Source organism: Jaminaea rosea, assembly GCF_003144245.1.
Source record: "Jaminaea rosea strain MCA 5214 unplaced genomic scaffold BDZ90scaffold_1, whole genome shotgun sequence".
Lineage (NCBI taxonomy): Eukaryota > Fungi > Basidiomycota > Exobasidiomycetes > Microstromatales > Jaminaea > Jaminaea rosea.
In genome coordinates, this window is record NW_020289975.1 from 515596 (window position 1) to 537374 (window position 21779).

The 21779-nt window shown below is 58.2% G+C and overlaps 10 protein-coding genes across 10 annotated transcripts; 5 read left to right on the top strand and 5 right to left on the bottom strand.

The window, feature by feature from the left end:
* Positions 1-142: 142 nt before the first annotated feature.
* Positions 143-2602, bottom strand: BDZ90DRAFT_235336 (heat-shock protein 90). Its single transcript, XM_025507261.1, has 3 exons — positions 2398-2602; positions 2135-2314; positions 143-2061 (listed from the first exon to the last, which is right to left on the bottom strand). Exons 1-3 carry the CDS (start codon positions 2438-2440, stop codon positions 194-196), a joined length of 2091 nt encoding a protein of 696 aa, XP_025364698.1. The 5' UTR covers positions 2441-2602; the 3' UTR covers positions 143-193.
* Positions 2603-3932: 1330 nt separating this feature from the next.
* On the top strand, positions 3933-5120 carry BDZ90DRAFT_225045 (hypothetical protein; the record flags this gene model as incomplete). The annotated part of the gene is made up of 1 exon (XM_025504647.1): positions 3933-5120. One exon carries the CDS (start codon positions 3933-3935, stop codon positions 5118-5120), a length of 1188 nt encoding a protein of 395 aa, XP_025364699.1.
* Positions 5121-5780: 660 nt separating this feature from the next.
* On the bottom strand, positions 5781-8561 carry BDZ90DRAFT_229116 (TPR-like protein). The gene is made up of 2 exons (XM_025504921.1): positions 8343-8561; positions 5781-8254 (listed from the first exon to the last, which is right to left on the bottom strand). Exons 1-2 carry the CDS (start codon positions 8481-8483, stop codon positions 5879-5881), a joined length of 2517 nt encoding a protein of 838 aa, XP_025364700.1. The 5' UTR covers positions 8484-8561; the 3' UTR covers positions 5781-5878.
* A 985-nt stretch (positions 8562-9546) lies between these two features.
* On the top strand, positions 9547-10923 carry BDZ90DRAFT_266065 (heme-dependent catalase; the record flags this gene model as incomplete). The annotated part of the gene is made up of 3 exons (XM_025508687.1): positions 9547-9644; positions 9716-10357; positions 10431-10923. The coding sequence occupies 3 exons, from the start codon at positions 9547-9549 to the stop codon at positions 10813-10815; spliced, it is 1125 nt and encodes a 374-aa protein (XP_025364701.1). The 3' UTR covers positions 10816-10923.
* A 9-nt stretch (positions 10924-10932) lies between these two features.
* On the bottom strand, positions 10933-11978 carry BDZ90DRAFT_257191 (DUF28-domain-containing protein; the record flags this gene model as incomplete). The annotated part of the gene is made up of 2 exons (XM_025507926.1): positions 10933-10957; positions 11035-11978. 2 exons carry the CDS (start codon positions 11976-11978, stop codon positions 10933-10935), a joined length of 969 nt encoding a protein of 322 aa, XP_025364702.1.
* Positions 11979-12144: 166 nt separating this feature from the next.
* Positions 12145-15412, top strand: BDZ90DRAFT_229118 (hypothetical protein). The gene is made up of 4 exons (XM_025504922.1): positions 12145-12331; positions 12400-12518; positions 12587-12737; positions 12821-15412. Exons 1-4 carry the CDS (start codon positions 12290-12292, stop codon positions 15278-15280), a joined length of 2772 nt encoding a protein of 923 aa, XP_025364703.1. The 5' UTR covers positions 12145-12289; the 3' UTR covers positions 15281-15412.
* A 117-nt stretch (positions 15413-15529) lies between these two features.
* Positions 15530-18217, top strand: BDZ90DRAFT_229119 (putative intracellular glycosyl hydrolase 2). Its single transcript, XM_025504923.1, has 3 exons — positions 15530-16123; positions 16197-17482; positions 17579-18217. The coding sequence occupies exons 1-3, from the start codon at positions 15575-15577 to the stop codon at positions 17736-17738; spliced, it is 1995 nt and encodes a 664-aa protein (XP_025364704.1). The 5' UTR covers positions 15530-15574; the 3' UTR covers positions 17739-18217.
* Positions 17870-18742, bottom strand: BDZ90DRAFT_244875 (Clavaminate synthase-like protein; the record flags this gene model as incomplete). Its single annotated transcript, XM_025507478.1, has 2 exons — positions 17870-18619; positions 18650-18742. The coding sequence occupies 2 exons, from the start codon at positions 18740-18742 to the stop codon at positions 17870-17872; spliced, it is 843 nt and encodes a 280-aa protein (XP_025364705.1).
* A 195-nt stretch (positions 18743-18937) lies between these two features.
* BDZ90DRAFT_235345 (NAD(P)-binding protein) lies at positions 18938-20220 on the top strand. The gene is made up of 3 exons (XM_025507262.1): positions 18938-19074; positions 19154-19839; positions 19924-20220. Exons 1-3 carry the CDS (start codon positions 19005-19007, stop codon positions 20119-20121), a joined length of 954 nt encoding a protein of 317 aa, XP_025364706.1. The 5' UTR covers positions 18938-19004; the 3' UTR covers positions 20122-20220.
* BDZ90DRAFT_229122 (endopeptidase) lies at positions 19923-21629 on the bottom strand. Its single transcript, XM_025504924.1, has 2 exons — positions 20671-21629; positions 19923-20590 (listed from the first exon to the last, which is right to left on the bottom strand). Exons 1-2 carry the CDS (start codon positions 21592-21594, stop codon positions 20240-20242), a joined length of 1275 nt encoding a protein of 424 aa, XP_025364707.1. The 5' UTR covers positions 21595-21629; the 3' UTR covers positions 19923-20239.
* Positions 21630-21779: the final 150 nt, after the last annotated feature.

The window sequence follows — 21779 nt, forward strand, 5'->3', positions numbered from 1 at the left end:
CTCCACGTCACTGCAGCGATGAGTGCTCCTCAGCTCTTAGACTTCAGTACTCAGCATACAGCTTTAATGCACACTCAATCGTCATTCTGAATCATTGTGCTTTTGATTGAAGGGAGAAACAAAGAACAAATCGTCACTTCGTCTTGCTACGGTGCTGCATGGGCTCTCGACCTCCCTCCGATGCGACGCACGTCTAGTCAATGCTCTCCATGGCGCTCTCGCCCGTGACCTCCTCGGCAGCTCCCTTCGACGAGTCCTCAGCAGCGTCGAGGTCTCCGGCGTCATCGATTGACAGACCGAGGGAGATGAGCTTGTGAAGACGGTTGGCAAAGGTGCTGGGGTCCTCCAGCGAGAAGCCGCTGGTAAGCAGCGCCGTGTCATAGAGAAGCTTGACCAAGTCAGCAATTGTCGGGTCCGAAGCGTCGCTAGCGACCTTAGAGCTCAACTCTTTGATGATAGAGTTCGACCCGTTGATCTCTAGGGTCTTCTTGCTCGCCATGTACTGAGACATGGACGAATCTCGAAGAGCTTGCGCCTTCATGATGCTTTCCATGCGAGCAGACCAGCCGAATTGGCCGGTGACGAGGACGCAAGGCGAGCCGACGATACGCTTCGAGACGACGACCTTCTCGACCTTGTCGCCGAGGATCTCCTTGATGTTGGAGCACAGGCCCTCGAGGGACTTTGCCTGCTCCTCGGAGGCCTTCTTCTCCTCCTCGGTCTCCTCGAGCTCGAGGCCGTCCTTGCTGACGGAGACGAGCTTCTTGCCCTCGAACTCCTTGAGGTTGGTGACGCAGTACTCGTCGATGGGGTCGACCATGAGGAGAACCTCGAAGCCCTTGGCCTTGAGACGCTCGATGAAGGGCGACGTCTTGGCTGCGGTGAGGGACTCGGCGGTGAGGTAGTAGATGTTCTTCTGGACCTCGGGCATGCGGGTGATGTAGTCCTTGAGCGAGGTCATCTCGTCGCCAGACTTGGTCGAGGGGTAACGAAGGAACTCGGCGAGCTTGTTGCGGTTCGTCGAGTCCTCGTGGATGCCCAGCTTGATGTTCTTGCCGAATGCCTCCCAGAACTTGGCGTACTGGTCCTTGTCCTCGGCGACCTCGCTGATCATCTCGAGCGTACGCTTGACGACGTTCTTGCGGATGACCTTGAGAATCTTGTTCTGCTGGAGCGTCTCACGCGAGATGTTGAGGGGCAGGTCCTCGGAGTCGACGATACCCTTGACGAAGTTGAGGTACTCGGGGATGAGGTCCTCGCAGTCGTCCATGATGAAGACGCGGCGGACGTAGAGCTTGATGTTGTTACGCTTCTTCTTGGTCTCGAAGAGGTCAAAGGGAGCGCGCTTGGGCACAAAGAGGAGAGCCTTGAACTCGAGCTGGCCCTCGACGGAGAAGTGCTTGACGGCGAGGTGGTCCTCCCAGTCGTTGGTGAGTGACTTGTAGAAGGTTCCGTACTCGTCGTTGGTAATCTCCTGCGGGTTGCGAGTCCAGATGGGTTTCGTCTTGTTGAGCTCCTCGTTGGTCGTCTGCATCTCCTTGACCTTCTTCTTCTCCTTCTTCTTGGAGGCGTCCTCGTCCTCGACCTCCTCGATCTTGTCGTCCTTCTTCTCCTCTTCCTCCTCCTCGACTTCCTTCTCTACCTCCTTGGTGACAGCGAGCTGGATGGGGTATGAGATGAACTCGCTGTGCTTCTTGACAATGTCCTTGATGCGCTTCTCCTCGAGGTACTCGAGCTGGTCCTCCTTGAGGTGGAGGCGGAGCTCAGTACCGCGGCCGAGGGAAGGGTTGGTCGTGTCCTGGGTGATGGTAAAGGTGCCACCGGCAGCTGACTCCCAGATGTACTGCTCGTCGTCGTTGTGCTTGGTGATGACCTCGACCTTGTCAGCGACGAGGTAAGCCGAGTAGAAACCGACACCGAACTGTCCGATCATCGAGATGTCGGCGCCGGATGAGAGGGCCTCCATGAAGCCCTTGGTTCCGGACTTGGCAATGGTACCGAGGTTGTTGACGAGGTCAGCCTTCGTCATGCCGATACCAGTGTCGCGGATCGAGAGAATACCTGCAGCGATGTAAGGTGGAGTTGTGTCAGTGGACGAGTCCCAGTTTCGCTCTCCCTCACTCCTCGCACTCACCATTCTCCTTGTCCGGGGTGAGGCGGATGTAGAGGTCCTTGCCGGTCTCGAGCATCGAGGGGTCGGTGAGGGCGGCATAGCGGATCTTGTCAAGGGCGTCTGATGCGTTGGAGACGAGCTCACGCAGGAAGACTTCCTTGTTCGAGTAGAAGGTGTTGACGATGAGGTCAAGCAGCTGGCCTGGAGAGTGCGAAGAGTGGCGACAGGTGAAAGTGGTCAGCGGCTGCGCTAATCGTTCTCGCAAAACTCGGAAATGAACCCACTGATATCAGCATTAAAGCCGAATGTCTCCTGATTGTCTGCCATGATCGCGATGCTTGGTAGGGGTGAAAAGCTTCAGCGAGTGAGAAGTTGATGGAGAGAAGGCAAGAAGGAGCGCTCGCAGCATGGACGGACCAAGGCAACTTCTTCAACGGAAGTCTCGAGAACAACGAGAGGCGAGTCGCCATCGGAACGGAGGGCGGCAAGGGGCGGCTTCTCCACTCGAGGCAATCACAACGAGAAGTTGAGGTCGAGACAATGGCATGGGAGAAAGCTGGTCGACGCAAGCAGGTGCCAGACCCTTCGACGTGAGCAGTGACACGCCTTTTGCTCGACATCAGTGAGCGGACGGACGTACGTACGAGCGTGTCATGGTGAGAGGTAGGCGACGCTGCGAAGGCCGTGTGGCAGGCGATGGCTTCGAGACGGACCCGGGCCCGGGCTCGCCAATTCTGCTTGATCTCTCAGTGGCCTTCGAAATTGTAATGTTGCGCCGTCTCACATCGTGTGTCGCTCAGAGTAATTGAGATGCGACCACCAATAGACGGCGACGACGATGACGACGACGTCGACAAAATGAAATATTTTTCGCACTTCTTCCATCCTCTTGCCGCCCAGCTCACGAGGAGCTAGCCCGCACTCCGCCCTGCCCAGCAAGCAGCCTCACCCTGGTGTCAACTTTTCGATGAGCAACGAGAGCGCAGGGCAGCGCCGGTAACAAATGACTAGCTTGGCTAGCTCTACTAGTCCGCATTGGCTTCTCGTCCGCTCTCTCCTCTCTCTCGTCCGCGGAGGCTGGTGTCGTGGGCGAATCTTGCGGGGTGTCTTGGTTGAGTGCCGCGGGCGGGTCTGGCTGCCTGCAGGCGGGCCAGCCAGCCAGTCCAAGATTGGCTCCAAAGCGAGGGGAAGAGCGAGGAGAGGCAAAAAGGCTAGACCGCCACTTACAGCGGGGGCGGGAGCGGCCAAGCAAGCCCAAAAGGAGTCGAGCAAACGAGCTTCAGCAGCGCCCCCGCCTTTTCCCCGCACATCCAGGCTTCAGGAACGATGCGAAGGTCAAGCGAGCGGTCAAGTGAGCAATGCATGCCTGCTCGCCTGCCGCAAGAGGGCCAGAAAAGAAAGGGGGGCTCGAGCTCGAGTTTGGCGGCGAGACGGGCGACGACTATGAGTTGCGGTCGTCGGTCGTCGTCGCTCCCGCGGAGGATGAACACAATTGACGGCGAGACGAGACCTTCAGCTAGCCAATCCCAGGAGGCCTCCCCCACCGTTTGCACTTTTGCACCCGCTCTCTCTCTTTCTTTTCCTCCCTTCCTAACCATTCCCATCCTACAACCTCCTCTTCGTCATCCTCATCTCCACCCCCTTCCTTCATCGCGGCTCAAGCCCCTATCTGCCGCTGACCGCCAACCGCCAACCGCCACCCTCGCACTCGGTCTCGGCGTAGTCGCCGCCGCTCTTGACCGCTGCCTCCTTTACTCCTAACAGGCACAGTCCAATCAGTCCTTGTCATCGCCGTATCCGCCTGCTTTCCTCGCCCAAGATGGCGGTCGCAGCCATCATGAGCGCTTTCCACCCCAACCACGACACGGCATCCACCATGAGCAAGCCAGCAAAGAGCCGCAAGCGCTTCTCGCTCATGGCGCTGCTGCCCTCGCGCAAGCTCAACAGCAGGCGTGCCACTGCCTTGCCCACCGTCAACGTGGATTCTCAGCAGTCTAAGCAGCAGCAAGCCTCGTCATCATCATCACCACCGCGAGCTCACCGCAAGCAGTCATCGCTTGACCGCCACGACATGTGCCGCGAGGCTAGGTCCATCATCGATGACGGTGACGTCGACCATCCGGCCAATACCACTGCTCCTGTAGCAGCAAAGACCACGCAGGAAGTCTGTCCGATTGCTCGAGCCATCCTCAGCGATGCGGCCTATAAACAGCGCCTGGCTGTCATGGCGCTCCAAGACAGCGCACAGCCTCAACCACTTAGCAAGCACGGCGTCCCTCGCCTTCCTCGCGGCTCCCTCACTTCGGAGAAGCTGCCACTTCTCGACCACGCCTTGGCTCGTGTCGCCCTCAAGAGAAGCACGTCCGATGTAGAGGATAATGGCGATGAGGACGAGCAGCACAAGCGCCATCTCATCGTCAACGGTCGCATCGCTGCCGTGCCCATCCTACCTAAGGACAGCGCAAAGTCTCCTTTCGAGGACGACGACGATGACGCTTCCTCCAACCACTCTAGCTCTGACGGCGGTGCTGGGACGGGTTCAACGCGCGCCACTAGCCATGGAGCACAGCACGGCTTCCGGGTAGGCAAGGTCTCCCTCGCCCTTCCTCGCCGCACTTTCGATGGGGACGCTCGATCCCTGCTTCCTCGCCCTTCTACGGAGCCTACTGCAGACGCTGCCCCTCGTCGCTCCTTTGGACGCCCGTCTTACTCGCACGCCCCTCCTGCCTCGAACCGTTGGGCTAAGCAGCACAGCCAACAACAGCCACAACGCCCACGCAACGAGCGAGCACGAACGACTTCGCCGCCTCTGTCGCGTAGCTTCAGCCAGAGAAAGCAGCAGGAGGCCAGCGCTGCAGGCCGTCAAACCTCACTACCTACCAGCCCGTCCCCTCCGACATCGTACCGTCGTGCGTCCATGGAGGCCAAGCGACTTAGCTTGCTCGCCCTCAACTCGCTCGGCGGTCACGCACCGCAGAGGGACTACTTTTCGGAGGTCGCGCAGTAGGTGCGATGCTTTCTCGCAACCACGTCACTCGCTACGTGCCCGCTACAACGTCATCCTCAGTCTCAAGCTTCAACTTTCCTCCAACACGATACCAATGGGTCGATACCCTACAGGATGCGCCACGATTCCTCACGACCAGATCCCATACACGCTCGCCGCTTGTCACTCATCACCGCTCGCCTTCAACGGCTGCGTCGGCCCCTTACCCGAATCGTAAGGATTCTCACAGCTCTTCGATGAGCTAGCGCCGGCTGCCCTTAGGCCGCATGCGCTAGATCTCAGCCATTTCTACCCCTCGTCATCTTCTCTCTCTTTCTCTTTCTCTCCTGCGCCCAGGCTTTCTCAAAGCGCCCTACGCACCGCTCGCGATGTATCTTCCCCAGAATCTCTCTTCATCTTTCACCGTCCCTGTCCAGCCACTACAACAATAGTCACGTAACCACCTCATGATATGCACGACGCTCGTTTGACGCTCGCTCGCTCGATCTTCCCTGCCAACAGTCTTTACTCGCTCTCTCTTCTATGTCCTCGCTCCCGTATCAGATTGCTCCACGCTTCCCACTGTCTCCTCTGAACGACTCAGAGAGGATCTCGCGATCAGTGTGGCCATGCGGCCCTCGTCGGTGCAATTGCGGGACGTCTGACTTCTCAATCATCAAACCTCGACCACAAATACAATTCAATCTCAATCTAGAGTAGTCTATTCCAGAGCAGTAGCAAAGATTCGATCATGTACGCTCCTCGTAAGGCGTACCACCTTAGTAGCCCACATACCCACCATCATCGCCACCATCTACTCCGCTCCCTCCACGCCTGAAGAAGTCAACCAGATCCGCATCCTCCAGATCCTTCCTCAACGTCGTGTTCGCCAGATCAGGGCGATCCATCAACTCGAGCGAAACACGCAATGTCTCCCAGAGCGAGCCATTGTTCCCAGCATCGTCCTTCTCCTTGCCCATCTGATGCTGCTGCTGGCGCTGCTCCCCTGCCTCCTGCAGGCTCAACGCAGTATACGTGTGCCTCGCGGCCTCCTCGAACATCTTGAGGTTGAGACAGCTGATCGCCAGATTAAAGTGGCAACGCGCAAAGTCTGGCTTGAGCTCCAGTGCGTAGCGGTAGTACCCTAGAGCTTCCTCTGATCGGCCCGAGTTGGAGAGTACAGCACCCAAGCGATTGTATAGGAGCCAGTCGTCTGGCCTCACGGAGATGGCTGCGGAGAAGCAGTCGACAGCTTTGGCGAAATCATCGGAAAGGTTGAAAAGGACGCCCAAGGCTACTTGCACGTCCGCGTCTACTTCGCCGATGTGTGCGCCGGGGCCTTGACGTGCCATGCTGAGGAGAGATGAAACGATCTGCGCTTGACGCTCTGCGGGTGCAGAGGACGTCGTGCGAGGGTGTGCGGCTGCCACGTCTGGGTATCGGTCATTGGCGCCGATCCAGCGCTCGAGAGCCTCGTACGTTGCCAGGCGATCTGACTCGTTGGTGTAGCTGACCGCAAGAGCGAGCCAGGCATCCTTCATGAACGGGTCGATCTGCACGGCGCGATGCAGTGCTGCGATGGCGGACCGCTCACGCTCGTTCTCCTGCTGCTTGACGCCCAAGCTGTACCACGCGCCGCTGTCCGTTGGGTCTGCCTGAACAGCTGCCTCGCTCTCGAGGATGGAGCGCACCTCCTCGGGCATGGAGCTTGCGGTGGTGTGAAGCAAGTGCTGACGCGTTGTAGCAAGGTACGGGTTGTCCTGCTGGAAAGCGTACGAGGGGATCCTGGAAGCAGTAAAGGGCTGCTGACGGGCATTCATGCGCAGCCCCTCAGGTCCAGCCTCAAAGGCATCCCAGTCGCTCTGCAACTTATCCCACTCTGCCGCTTGACCGACATGTGAGCGACCACGCCCCTCGGCGCCTCGCCAGCTTCGGCCCACGAAATCCTCTTGACTGAAGAGATCGTCATCATCCATCTTCTCCTCCCAGCCTGTGCGCATTCCGGCCCCAGCCACGTTGGCTCCAAGGTCACGGTGCTGCCTAAAGAGCTTGGCCTCAGCATCATCCTCCGCCATGCGGGCAGCCATGTCACCGCCGTCACCGATGAAGGCGCGATTGGCTGCGGTGTTTTGACGAGCACGCTCCTCGATGGCTTCACTGCGTCGGTCCTCCTCGGCCCACATCTCGTTGAGCCAATCTCGATCTTGTCCTTGCCCTTGCGCGCTCATGGGGGCTTGCAGATTGCCATCGGCGCCGACGCCGCGGAGCATGGCTTGCCGGCGCGCAATCTCCTCTCTCTCGCTCTGCGGTGCGTGCATGGAGCTGTCGAAAGCTCGACCCTTGCCTTTGTCAAGGCGTGCGGTCCCTTCCACTTCCTTCTCGAGGCCGCTCGCCACCGCAGCGCCCTGCTGCCCCTCGATAGGCACGATATCATCACCTTGAATCCCCGCCTCACGGTCGCGCAGCTTGCGCATCAAGTTGAGGAAGTTGCTCTGCTTGAACTTGTCGTTCTGGTCGTGCTCAACTGTGGAGACCAGGCGCCCGGCTGTGCGAGCGAGCTCGTCTGCCTCGCCTGCAGTCATCTCTGGGTGGACATGCTTCTCCTCGATGATCTGCTGAGGTGGCGCATCAGTGACTGGAGCTTGCGCAGAGTCATAGGCAGTGTAGGCCTCGCTCCAGTTCTTGTCATCTTGAGGCTGTACGGTAGCAAGAGGAGAGGCCTGACGCTGTTGATACATGGTGGGCTGATACATTTGCGGGCCATGCGAGGCAAAGCCGCCCATAGGACTGCCGTATCGCTGAGGCATGCCGCCTTGGCGGGCATAGGTGGCAGGGCCGGTTTTCGCAGATAGACCTGGAGCCTGTCGAGAAGCAGAAGCTTGCGATGGACCACCTGCGAGGAAGTCTGATGACCAGGCATGCGATTGCGGTCCTGGCTGATGCTGCTGCTGAGCAGGTGGCGGAGCACGAAAGCTCGCCTCGAAGTTGGCCTGATTCGAGACGCCCGGCGCAAATTGATGAGCTGCTTGTGGCGCATGATGATGAGGCAGCGCATGCTGCAGAGGGGTCAAATCAAGGGGTCCCACGGGATTGAGCTGAAAGCCATCCTGCTGCGGCTGTTGATGCTGTCCAGAAGCTGGAGATGAGCGAAAGCCCTGCGTGGTGGCCAGGAGCGGTGGCAAGAGAAGAGAAGAGGATCAGCAGACTGGTAGAGGCTCAGCGGATGCTGCCGCGCCTGCTCACCGAAGACCTCGAAGACCCAGCCTGATTGAAGCGGTCAAGCTGGCCACTTCGATCTTGACCGAATCTCTTTCCCAGCGTCTGCAGAGGATTCGAGGGACCACATGCGGCGGCGCCACCGCCGACGAGATCTGACATTGGCATCGGAGCGAGGCACGGGCGCTTGTGTAGAGCTAGACCAGCTAGATGCTTAGCCTCGAGGGGGGATGGATGAGCTAGGTAAGACGTAAGATGCGAATCGCAGCCAGTCCGAGTCTTGATCTTTAGCCCTGACTTGGGTCGGCCTCCGGCTCTGTCGCTCACCCACCGGCAAGTTGAAAGTCGGCTCAGCCCACGCCCGCTCCACGTGGCGTGAACGCCGAGCGAGCCCACTTTTGAGCTGGCCGGCCAGGCCGCAGAGAGACGAGCAAGGCTTTCGAGTTAGGATTGCCGGTACGAACGAAGCCAGAATCGCTTCTTCGCAGGGGTACACAACGTCTGGTAGGGTTCGATGCAGGTGATCGTCTTTCCTCGACTTCCGGTTCACGATGGAGTATCCTAGCTCGCGAGATGGTCCAGGATCTCTTACCATCGTCGTCTATCCTGCGCACACCTCTCGGCGGAGCGAGCTGATGAAGCGCTATCAACAATATCCAGAGGGCGTGACCAGACGCCGCAATCTGGCGATGGTGACCTCGTGACAAGAGTCGTTCACCGTCCTCCTTACGCTCGAGCCATCTTCTCATGCCATGAAGCCAGGCTCTATTTGCGTGGTCACAGGCAAGCTGCCATTTCGCATCTGACTTTCAAAGGTGGGGAAACAAGGTAGCGCCAACGATGAGGGACCATGTAGCTCATGCAAGTGCCGGTAGTAGCCAAGCTTCAATCTATCGTTGCCCGTCTTTCCCACCTCCCAGTGGGCCACATGACTTCCTCTTTGCTCTGCCCCGCCCACCTGACAAGCTTTCCCTCTGCGTCTATCGCCTCACGCCGATCAAAGGGCCCCGGCGTTTGGTCCTCTTCCGCTGCACCCTGCGTCGCGGTGGGCCATTCGCCGCCCTGAGGCTCCACAACCGTGTGGGGAAGGAGCTGTCCCACTGTCCCATTGCTAATCGATGGGCGTCCAGTAGAGCCAAAGTGTATATCTATGTGGGAGTCTGTCATCCGGGCCGTCTCAGAACAACCACATCACCGCTCTCAATCTCCATTGCCACCTGTTGCGACCACAATGTCTTCTGGAAAGTATGTCAAGTGGGACGAGCCCAAGGTCGAGCACGGCGCTGGACCTGAAGAGGATGCCCTGATCCACGAGATCGAGCAGCAAATGTGAGCAGCGCAGCCGCCCGTCTTCAATCTGGTCCATTTCGGATCGTGCTGAGCATCTTTCCGTCTCACAGTAATACCTGCCAGAATGCAGTCTGGGCCGAGTCCCGCCACGCTTACAGCGGCACTCACGTCAAGTCGCACGCCTTCCTCAAGGGCGAATTCGAGATCCTGTCCGGCCTCCCCACCGAGCTGGCACAGGGCATGTTCGCCAAGCCGGGCAAGCACAACGCAGCCATGCGCTTCTCCACCGAAACGACGGCAATGATCGACGACCGTGTTCGCCAGCCTCGCGGTATCGGACTCAAGGTCTTCGAAGTCGAGGGCGAAAAGTTGCGCAACGATGGCGTCGATCCAAAGACGCAAGACTTCGAGTTCAACTCGTGTCCCGTCCTTGAGCTGGCCAACGCAAGGACCTGCCGCGATATCATTGCGCTCAGGCTGAAGCATGGGGGCTGCCCTGCTGACCTGGATGGGGCACTCAAGAAGCGCGACGACTATGAGGTCCAGGACGGGCGTAACCATATCCCCGCCGTGAACCTGCTGGGCCAGCGCCAGTACGGCCAGGCGGCTTTCAGGTGGGGAGACTACGTGGCCAAGTACGCCTTGATTCCTTCGCCGAGCCAGGTGAGCGACAAGGAGCTCTCGGACAAGGACAGTGGGCACGCATTCAGCGAGCAGTTGCGCAATCACTTTGCCAAGAATGGCGCCGAGTGGTAAGCACCGAAACGCCCGCGTTGATCAGAATCACTGGCACTGACCACCTCTCTCGCACTACCTGCTGCGCAGGGACTTCCAAGTCCAGCTCTTGGAACGCTCCTTCTTCGAGAAAGAGCCCGAGTGCGTTGAAGACGCCCGCATCAACTGGCCGCAAAAGGAGTACCCCTTCGTCACCGTAGCCAAGCTTCGCATCCCCGCGCAAGAGAGCATGATGCCCGCTCGCCGCGTCTTCTGGGAGGATCGTCTGCGTCTCAATCCTTGGGATGGCCTCAAGGTCCACTTGCCCCTTGGTAGCATCAATCGAGTCAGGAAGGGAGTCTACAGAGCCTCAGCTGTTCACCGTAGGAAGTTGAACGCGACTTTCGCGGTGGACTGCACGAGTATTGACGACATCCCTGATGAGAAGCCGATTGATGAGGAACTCAAGAAGGCGGGCGTGCCTATTATGGCTTGAGCTTGGCGGCGAGGGGCCAATGATTATCATCTTCTCTTTTGCGCTTCGTGACGACCTGAAATGTATCATCATGCGTGTCTGTCATTAGTGATCTGCTTGCAGTGTTTCTATGAGGATCTACGGCCAATTGCGAATGTTGCTCCTGGGAATGCGAGGAGGCGTCAGTATCAGTCTGCTCCTCCCAGCGACGGCCGTTCCCTTTGCACACTGCCTACTCACCAAACCTTGCTGCAGTCTGCATTCTCTTGCAAGAAGTCCACGAATCTGTCCATCTTGGCAATCGTCTCTGTGGAGACCCGCTCACCAGCATCGCCGCTCTCCTCGCCTTCCTCTGACGCATCACCTATCCTCAAGGGCGGACTAGTCGGCAGCATCCTCTGCTCCGCTTCCAGGACCATCCCTACCTGTGCCCCCTTCAATCTCTGGCTGATTGCCCCAATAGCCGCCGGCTCGCACAAGATTTCTACGACCGTACCGTCCTCCTCCAAGACCTTCTCCTCCGCATCGGACTCAGGCTCTTCCACCTCTCTGACTTCCTCTGCCCCATCCTCGAGCGCCATCTCAAAGACTTCGTCAAAGGTCTTTCCGCCCTCCGCGGGCAACGCTACTCTGACCACGCCCTTGCGCTCAAAGAGGTGACTGACGGAGCTTACCCTCGCCCCGCCATTCATCGAGGGCTTGTTGAAGATCTCCTTGATCCTCGCATGCGTCCTGCCCGGCGAATCGGTCGCACACTCAATAATCATCGCCACTCCGTCCGGTCCTAATGCCTCGTAAGAAACAGTCTGCATCCCCTCGCCGCCCGACAATTGCCGTACCGCTTTCGAGATTGTATTCTCCAGGCGGTCCTTAGGGAAGGAGAGCTCTTTGGCTTTGCGAAGGCACATAGCCAGGCGGGCATTCGTGTCCGGCGAAGGGCCGTTGGCTCGTATAGCTGCGCCTATCTCGCTCGTGAGGCGACCGAATGTATTCGAGCGAGCTGCATCGAGGATGGCCTTCTTGTGGCGGATTTTGGACCATTTCGAGGATCCCGATGCTGCTGGAGATGACTGCGAGAAGGAGCGAGAGGGCGCAATGATGCGTGATAATGCTGGTGGCGATTTTGTAGCCTCTGTTCGCAAGCAGAGCCGCGACGGCCCTGCGATGCATAGGATGCTGGACATGACGAAAGAGAATGGAGGATGAGGATGGCGATGCAAAGGCAGTTAAGTCACATCTTCGGGCGAGGCGGAGAGGATAAAGTGGCTCTCCGCATTACATAAGCAGACGCGTTCCCGGCGCGTCCACCTGGTCCGCGCCTTCAGATTGAAGCCTGTTGCATTTCGGCCACTAACCACCATCTGACCTCCCTCTTCATCTTCACTCATTGGCGCAATCGACACCGTCCAAGGAGGTCGAGAGCTCTCTCACAAGCTCATGATCTGATTGTACGTCATTTGCAAGCGCCGACGAGGGCGCAGGGTCGTGCTCAGCAATGGGCATTCAGGGTCTCTTGCCGATTCTCAAGGACGTTCAGGTGAGCCGAGAAGCGGGCGTCAAGGACACAGTCTATAACAACGCTGATCTCGTCGTCTCTTTTCGCAGAATCCCATCAATGTCTCTCAGCTCAAAGGGCAGACGCTTGGCATAGATGGCTATGTTTGGCTCCACCGCGGGGCTTACGGCTGCGCAAAGGCCCTCGTCAAGGGCGAGTCGACAACCAAGTGAGCAAAGCTTACAGGCTGCATGCGACATGGCTCCGGCTTCTCTGACCACCTTGTAATCCTCGCAGATACATCAACTACGCCCTTCATCGCATCCGCATGCTCCAACATCATGGCATCACGCCCTACGTAGTTTTCGATGGGGACCGGCTGCCGAGCAAGGCAGGTACTGAGGAGGATCGCGAGCAAAAGAGGGCATTCAACAAGGCAAAAGCAGAGGTGAGCTTGCATTTACGGAGACGAGAGCCGAAGCCGATTTCGCTCACCGTCGTCCTCATCTCATCGTCCGCTCGCTCGCGCAGGAACTCAGCATGCAAGGCAAGGACACTGCCGCCTTCGAGTACTACGCCAAGTGCGTCGACATCACGCCGGAGATGGCCTACCAGCTCATCAAAGCTCTCAAAGCCCAAGGAGTCGACTACGTCGTCGCTCCGTACGAAGCTGACGCCCAACTTGCCTACTTAGAGCGGAACCGCATCATCCACGCCGTGGTGACCGAAGACTCAGACCTCCTCGTCTTTGGATGCAAGCGCGTTCTTTTCAAAATGGACGCAAAAGGAGACTGCATCGAGATCCAGCAGAGCCGTCTCACGGCTTGCCGGACCCTCTCATTCGTTGGATGGACCACAGACCTCTTCCGCCAAATGGCCATTCTGTCAGGTTGTGACTATCTGCCCTCCATATCCGGCATGGGCCTCAAGAATGCACATCGCCTGCTCACGCGCTACAAGACTGTCAAGAAGGTTCTGCAGGTCGTGAGGCTAGAGGGAAAGATGAGAGTTCCTCCGGACTATGCCAGGCAATTCGAGCAGGCAGAGAAGACTTTTCTGCACCAACGTGTGTGGGATCCGAGGGAAGACAGATTGACAACGCTGCAGCCATTGGGCGAAGATCAGAGCAATCAGGTACTGCACTACATTGGACCCGACATCGAGCATGACGTCGCCTTCGCCATGGCTCGCGGAGAAGTCGACCCCATCACGAGACTGCCGATCAAGGACCTGGTACCCGACACACGATATCCGCAGCAGCAGACGACGAGCGGAGCTCTCAAGAGGGGCCCGCCTGCTGCGCAGACCAGCAAGGGTCAACAAGGTCTAGGATCGTTCTTCAAAAAGGCGCCAGTTGCGAGGGCGTCGTCATCTGGCAGCAACGGTCTGCAAGCTCTCGCAGGACCTTCTTCACTTCGCCCACCTTTAGCACCTCGAGATCTCAACAAGGCATCTTCTGCGGGAGACTCCGGCACAGCAGCCACGCCCAAGAAGAAGAGCAAATACTTTGGTGGGGCGAGCAAGGGCATCGGCAAGGCCGTATCGGCAGAGGAGCCCATCAATGCCCCTCCTGTTCTGCCAACGAAGGAGTCCGAACGAGGTCATGCTGCCTCTCCTGCTGCTGCCGTGGACGACACAGCGCCCCTCCTTCAGCACCCAAACAGCCAATCGTCCCCAATTGCAGGCATCGGCGACTTCTTCTGCGAGCTCGACGGCGCTGATGCGGACATGCTCTGTGCCGATGAGCCTGCCGAGCGCGAAGAGGAGCCGGGCATGCGTAGCCCTTCGCCCGTGGCAGCGCCTCGACAGAATGACGATGAGATAGTCATGGGCGTAGCAGCGACTTTCTCAGAGGACCGTTGCGAAAGTGGCAATGAAAGGAGGGTGGCATGGGCGAGCGAAGATCATAGCGATGTCTCTGATGCTGACTCGACGCCCAGCAAGAAAAGGAAGCATATGCTGGACATTCTCTCTTCGCCGCTCAGCTTCGACGGAGACGAGCACGAAAGCCGGCAAGGTCTCGCCAAATGTAGTAACGCTGTTTCCGTTGACGACAGCAAGACCGGGCTCACGGCTCGCGGCTCTTCGCCGGACCATATCAACTCTTCTCCCTCTCAAGACGCAGTACAGGTCACAGCGCCAGCAGCGGGTCCGAATCGTGCGAGACAGTCACGATCTCCATCGCCTGGCTCACCTACGGCAGCAGCAGCGTTGCGACGCAAGCCTGCGTCGCACAAGCCCCAGCGGAGTGGCCGCAAGTCTCTCTCACTCGTCTCCGGAGCTCCTACTCCAGTCAAGGCCAACGAAGAGGACGGTGTTGTTCCGGCCACCGACCTTGCTCGATCCCTCTGGGCAAAGTACGCCCATCAAGACATCGAAGGAGGAGCCCAAACACCCGCAGCGAAGGCGGCGAGGCCTGCCAGGGCAGCAACGACTTCGCGTCCCACCCTTGGTCGCTTCCTCACCACGGGTAGTGCTGTACAGGGTGCATCGTCTTGTCGCCCGCTACGACTGTACAAGAGTGATGAGCCTGCGTCTCACCTGCCTTTCGCGCCCAGCAGCGCAGTAGACAGTCCCCTAGCACAGCGGGAGGTACGCGGTGGCTGCCAGATCTCTGCGGCTGGGCCTGCTCTTCAATTTCACTCGGGCCCACATCACGACCCCGCTCAGCAGGCAGATGACGCCACGCCTACTCCCATGATGAAGTCCAGTCGAAGTGCACCCAACGTTATGACTACCTCGGCCCTGAAGAGAAAAAATACGCTCAGCATGACGACGGACACCACCCCGGTCCGCCCACCTCTCGGTGCCAGGAAGAGCAGCAATGATGCCAGAGACGCAAGGACGAGCAGCATCAAGCGTCACAAGGCAATAGGAAGCGGGAAAGGAGCTCTGCGCCTTTCGACTAGCCCTCAACCTCCGGCTTCTTCTGCTTTTCTCGATTCGTTCCGCTTTCAGAGGGGAGGGGCGAGGGGAAGTGTTCAGGGATGAGAGGGCAGGAAAGGACTGCTCGTGAGAGTAGAAGGACGAGGATTGATCAGCATTAATGTGAAGAAGAGAAGCGCAGTTGTGTTCATCTTGTTACCTTTGACCTCAATAGCATCTAATCTTAACGAGCCCCACAGCGAGGAGAAGGAGCGAAGGGTGAAAGGTGGAGGTGGGACTCGAAATGCTGGAGGCCCGTGCGGTCTCTTGTCGCGACGTGATCGAGACGAGCGAGGATCCAGCGAAGGCGTCTTTCTTGGCTTCTCATCACAACGAAACTTTCTTCGATAGGCAGACAGCATGGATACCGACGACGTCGCAGCTTCGCCCCCCGCATACAATGGAGACACCCCGCGAAGCGAGCATCCACGTCCAGACTGGGTGCGCCTGAGCGCTGGTAGCGTGCAACCAGACTACACCTCCTTGAACGGCTCCTGGCTCTTTGCCTTCGACGATGAGGACCGCGGTCGACGAGACAAATGGTATCTCGACTCAGCACCAAACCGCAATCCCATCTTCTCAAGAGACATCACGGTCCCTTTCGCCTTTCAGACCGAGGCGAGCACTCTGGGCGAGCGGACCTATCATGAGATCCTATGGTTCGTCCTCCAGACGAAGAGGCGCCTGCAAAGGGGATGCGATCATCTTCTGCACTTCGGCGCAGTCGACTATGAGGCCGACGTTTGGGTCAATGGCCAGCATGTCGCGAGCCACAGAGGTGGTCAAGTGCCCTTCTCCGCGGACATCACAGCCCAGATCGAGGAGGAGAAAATTTCTGGGACACCCTTGACCATCTTCGTCCGAGCTCATGATCGCATTCAGGACCTCACGCAGCCTCGTGGAAAGCAGGTGAGCAACGCAGACGCATGAATTCAAAAGCGGCGTGCACACGCGACTGACGTCTCCGATCCATCACCCGCAGTACTGGAAACCCAAAAGCGAGTCCATCTTTTACACGCCTTGCAGCGGCATCCACCAATCCGTATGGCTGGAGGCTGTGCCCAAACAACGCATCGAGCGCGCTAATTTCGTCCCCAACATCGACAACTGCACGCTCGCCATTGACGTCGCCCTGTACGGCATCGATAGAGTTCACCAGATGCACACTCTGACCGGCAAGGCGACCATCGGTGGCCTCCAAGTCGCGACGGCTAGCAAGAGCATTCCCTACAACACTAGCCGAGCCTCTCTCACCCTAGACATGACTCTACAAGGCATCGAGGCCCCGGGAGACGTCCAGGTGAATATAGGTGAGCAGGCCATCAACAATGGCGCCTCAATCTCTATAGTGCCCGATACCATCTCCGGGGACACCTGGCAAAACGGCATCGCCCTCTGGTCTCCCGAGCATCCGGCTCTCTACGACATCGAGCTCGAGCTTCTCAGCGACGCATCTGGCGATATGGTGGACCGCGTCCGGACGTACGCGGGTATGCGCAAGGTGTCCATCGAAGACGGTCTCTTTAAACTTAACAATCGTCCTTACTTCCAACGTCTTGTGCTCGACCAAGGTCTCTGGCTTCAGACGGGCTTCACAGCTCCCACCGACGAAGCTTTCAGGGATGACATTCTCAAGATGAAGTCGCTGGGCTTCAATGGAGCTCGCAAGCACCAGAAGGTCGAAGATCCGCGATACCTATATTGGGCGGACCGCTTAGGGTTCCTCGTCTGGGGAGAGATCGGCAACGCGTACGAGTGGAACGACACGATGGTGGAGCGATTCGTGGATGAATGGGGGCAGGCGGTCAGGAGGGATGTCAATCATCCTTGCATCGTGGCGTGGACGCCCGTAAATGAGAGCTGGTCGGTTAACGCTCTGCCCAACAATGAGGCACAACGGGACTTCCTGAGGACATTGTACCATCTCACAAAGACGATTGACCCGCAGCGCAGGCCGGTGATCGACAATGATGGGTGGGAGCATGTGGTCACGGACCTCATGACGGTACACGACTATGCGGATGGAGAAGGGCTTCGCAAGACGTGTGGTAGCTTGGAAGGACTTCTGGCGCCCAAGGCAGGAAAAGATGTAGTCGTCCGTGGCAGCGAAGGATACAAGGGACAGCCCATTATCCTCAGCGAGTTTGGAGGGGTGAATATTGTCACTGAGGGTGGGACGCAGAACCGGGCCGGAGGGAGTGAAGACTGGGGATACCATACGGCAAGGAGTGCGGAGGATTTGGAAGGCAGACTCAAGGCTCTCATTGAGTGAGTCTTACAAGCGCGCATGCTGTTGAAACGAAGAGCTGACCGTTCGGTGTACTTCCTCCACCCCCCACTCCCGGCTGTGTGCCTCCTCTGCAGCGCCATCATCGACGGCGGCATCGTACAGGGATATTGCTACACGCAGCTGGCCGACTGCGAGCAGGAGACCAATGGTATCCTCACCGCAGACCGACAGTACAAGCTTGACCCTGAGAAGTGTAGGGCCATCTTTGGGAGGAAGTCGAGATGGGAGATGTGAGGTCGAGTCGGCGATTGCCGACGACGTCGCTTGATTGTCCATCTACTCGCGTGCTGGCACGCCACACCTTGTTGACATTACTTCCTTGCTTCGACATCCAATCTGACCAGGGTCGGTGTTGACCGTCTCGCTCATCTGAACCAAAAGTTCACACTCGCGCTTGTCGTGAGGCTAGCGACGCAGTGGAACCATCCACGGGGCAGAAAGAGGGCATCCCCAGGCTCCAGCGTAACATTGGCAGCCTCAGCTTGCTTAGCCGCTTCGTTCAGGAGCGGAAAGTCTTTCTGTCTCTGCCCCTCGTCAACGCCGCGTAGCAAGTAGTTCTCTGTAGGCACCGTACTGGTATTTTGTTGCCTGCCTCCCTTCTCGAGGTAGAGATAGGGCTGCGCTGCCGGAGGGAAGACGTGAAACCTCTTCTTTCCCACCACTTGAACGAAGATGTTCTCGTATGGGTCGCGATGGATCGGTGTAAAGGTGCCCCTGGGGCCGACCCAGGTGTTTGTGCGCCACTGCTCCTGATCGCCTCGAGGCCCCACAGTGGTGTGAGGAAGTGAGGGACATTGCTTGGCGAGGGTGGGTGAGAGGGCAAGGAGATCTTGCTGCGCCACATAGCCTATCAGGTCTGTGGTGCTGCTGGTAAGGGAAGGGATGCTGCCGGCGATAAAGGCGTCGAGGAAGGTGCCGAAGGGCATCTTGACCTTCTCCCAGCTGCCTTGATCCAGGTATCCTCTGCCTCTCTGTCCCACCTCAACCTCGATTATGGATTCCTCCATCTCGTCGACTCTCATTCCCTGCAGCGTCTCTCTGCCCTTCTCATCGACATGGCTCCATTTCTCTACAGCTGCCCACGAGTGAGGATTAGAGGCGGCGGGTCTGACGAGCTTGGGAAGCAGGAGGGGTCGCTGCTCTACTGCAGGCAGGCGAAGGTGAGCTGCGAATGTTTCGAGGCTGGGCAGGGAGGCCGGACGCTGCAGCGGTCGAAGAATTGACGACAAAGCGGTCATAGGGAGCCCGTTGTAGCCGCCGCAGCGCCTTGATTTTTTGACTTCTGCTTGTGTTGGATGCTTTGGCAGGTGGCGTTGACGCAAGTGCGGGAAGAAGGCGGCTGCCCGCTCCACATCGTCTCGACTCAACTGCAGCGGCACTGAGAAAGCCGGCCTGTGGGGAGGGGCGAAGACAAGAAAGCCGAGCGCTTTCTTCAGCTCTTGTCGATCGACGTTTCGCTTTTTGGCCTTTCTTCCTTCCCAACTATCCTCAACGCCCATCATGTCAATCCCAGCTTCAAGCCTTTTCAATCTCTCAGGAGGCGTCGCGCTCGTCACCGGAGGCGGTACTGGTGAGTCGAGCGATACCCGCGTCACCACCTCCTTGGATGGCGGCATTGACTTTCTCTTTCTCATTCCTCGCTCACACAGGCATCGGCCTCATGGCCGCCCGCGCTCTGGCTTCGCAAGGCGCCAAAGTCTATATCACTGGCCGCAGACTTCCAGTGCTCGAGTCGTCCGCCAAGCATCATAATCCCGCCCTCTCTGAGCATGGCGGCAGCCTCGTGCCGCTCCAGCTCGACGTTACCTCCAAGGAATCGATCAGTGCTGCCGTCTCCCAGGTCACTCAGCAGGATGGGAAGCTTCACATACTGGTCAACAATGCAGGAGTGGAGGGACCTGTGACCCATTTCACAGCTGAAGACTTCAAGGAGGGAGCGTCGCCTGAATCCAAGGCGGAGCTCATCTCCAAGCGTATCATGGAGTCGGAAGACTTTAATGGCTGGGACTTTGTATTTCGTGCAAACGTCCACGCCCTTCACTTCTGCAGCGTTGCATTCCTCCCTCTCCTTGTCAAGGGCAACTCCTCACCTCCGACGGGTCGTGAGCCAGGCTCCTCCGGCGTGGGCACCTCGGGGTGGACGGCTGGCATTGTCAACATCACGTCTATCAGTGGGCTTGTCAAGTCGTCGCAGAATCACTACGCGTACAATGCGAGCAAGGCGGCCGCTAATCACCTGACGCAGATGTTGGCGCATGAACTGCAGTTTGGGGCCAAGATCCCTGTGAGGGTCAATGCGATTGCACCAGGTCTGTTCGCTACGGAGATGACGACGGTGAGTACCCAGATGAACGGCCGTGGCATTCCTTGGCGAGCAGCCAGCTGATGTCCCCTTCTGACCCATACCTCGCCCGCACAGAAACAATCCAGCCAAGCGACTGGCGGCCAATCAAAGGTGGAAGACCTGGACCCTCGTATGAGCAACCCGGCCGGCAGGACGGGCACCGAGGCCGAGATGGCGCAGGCTGTGCTCTTCCTTGCGAGCGGACTTTTCACCACGGGTGTTGTTGTGCCCGTTGATGGAGGATTCGTTACTGCGACGGCTAGCAACCGATGAGCGCATGCGCACGAGGCTGTGATGCGTAGTCGCCTTTGACCCGTCGTATCCATCACTGCCACACCCTACGCTCTGCAATGCCATGATCGTGAATACAATTGCCCGCCAGACGTCGCGTCTACAGGTACAGCTTGTTCTTTGAGTCCTCGCCGCCCAGCTTCTGTCCCAAAATCTTGCCAATCGCCAGCTCAAAGTCCGCCGCACTAACAACGGTCCTCCTCTCCCTCAAGCAGTACATGCCCGCCTCGGTGCAGACACCCCTGACTTCGGCACCACTGATCTGGCCCATCTTCTCTGCGAGGGCGCGCAGGTTGATACCTCGTTGGAGGGACATCTTGCGCGAGTGGATGCGCAGGATCGAGACACGCGCTTCTGGTCCTGGCGGAGGGAACTCGATCTTGCGGTCAATTCGACCTGGGCGGAGAAGGGCCGGGTCAAGGATGTCGATACGGTTGGTGGCCATGATAACCTGCGGACGCAAGGAGAGAGCACAGGGTCGTCAGTATAATGTATTGGTGGCCGGTCATCATCGTTCATCTGCGCACTCACCTTGATGTTCTTGGTCCCTTCGAAACCATCGAGCTGGTTGAGCAATTCGAGCATAGTCCTCTGCACCTCGCTGTCCCCACCACCGCTACCGCCCTCCTTCCTGCTGCTACCAATCGAGTCAATCTCGTCCATGAAGATGATACTCGGCGCATGCTCCCTCGCCATGACGAACAGCTCCCTCACCATCCTTGAACCTTCACCAATGTACTTTTGCACCAACTCCGACCCACTGACACGAATGAAGCGACAGTCGGTGTGATGCGCCACTGCTCTGGCCAGCAACGTCTTTCCCGTTCCCGGAGGACCATAGAGCAGCACACCCTTGGGCTGCGCAATACCCAGAGATTCGAACAGTTCCGGATGCTTGACTGGCAGCTCAATGACTTCCTTGATCTCTTTAATCTGGCGGTCCAACCCACCGACCATCTCGTACGTCGAGTCGGGCACCTTCTCGACCATCATGAGCGAGACGAGCGGGTCGACCTTATTAGGAAGGATGCGGTGAATAGCGTATGAGTCTGAGCGAAGCGCCACTCTAATCGTCGGCGTCAGACTAGCGATGGGAATACTGTCGTCAAAGTCGACGATGTACTTGCCCTCGGGCTGAACCTTGACGAGGACCTTCTTCTTGGACATGACCTTGATGACTTCACCGACGTGAGAGCCGGGCTCTTGGAGGAGCTGCATCTCCTCGCGAAGCAGTCTAACACGTCCATTGAGCTGGTTGCGTTGCGCCTCAAGGCGACGAAGATTATGAGTCTTGTCGTTGATGAGGAGCTGGTATTGGGAGATCTTGGAGGCGTAGAAGGACGAGATGCCCGAAGCATTGCCCTTTGCGCCGCCTTGCTGCAGTGCTGTGGCGGATGAGGATGAAGAAGATGACGCCTGGGCAATGGAGCCCGACTGAACCGCTGTTGCGGCCATGATGGAAGTCGAGGGGCAGTGGCGGTTTGGTGGTGATGTGAGGATCGAGACGCAAGAGGATGAGCGGCGTTGCGAGAGCGGAGGCGGGTGGAGAGAGCAGCGAGGCTTGCGTGGCCACGACCATGTGGCACAACCTCAACGATGTAAGCCACGCGAGCGGAGGAGCGAGCAAGCCTCGCGTGCCC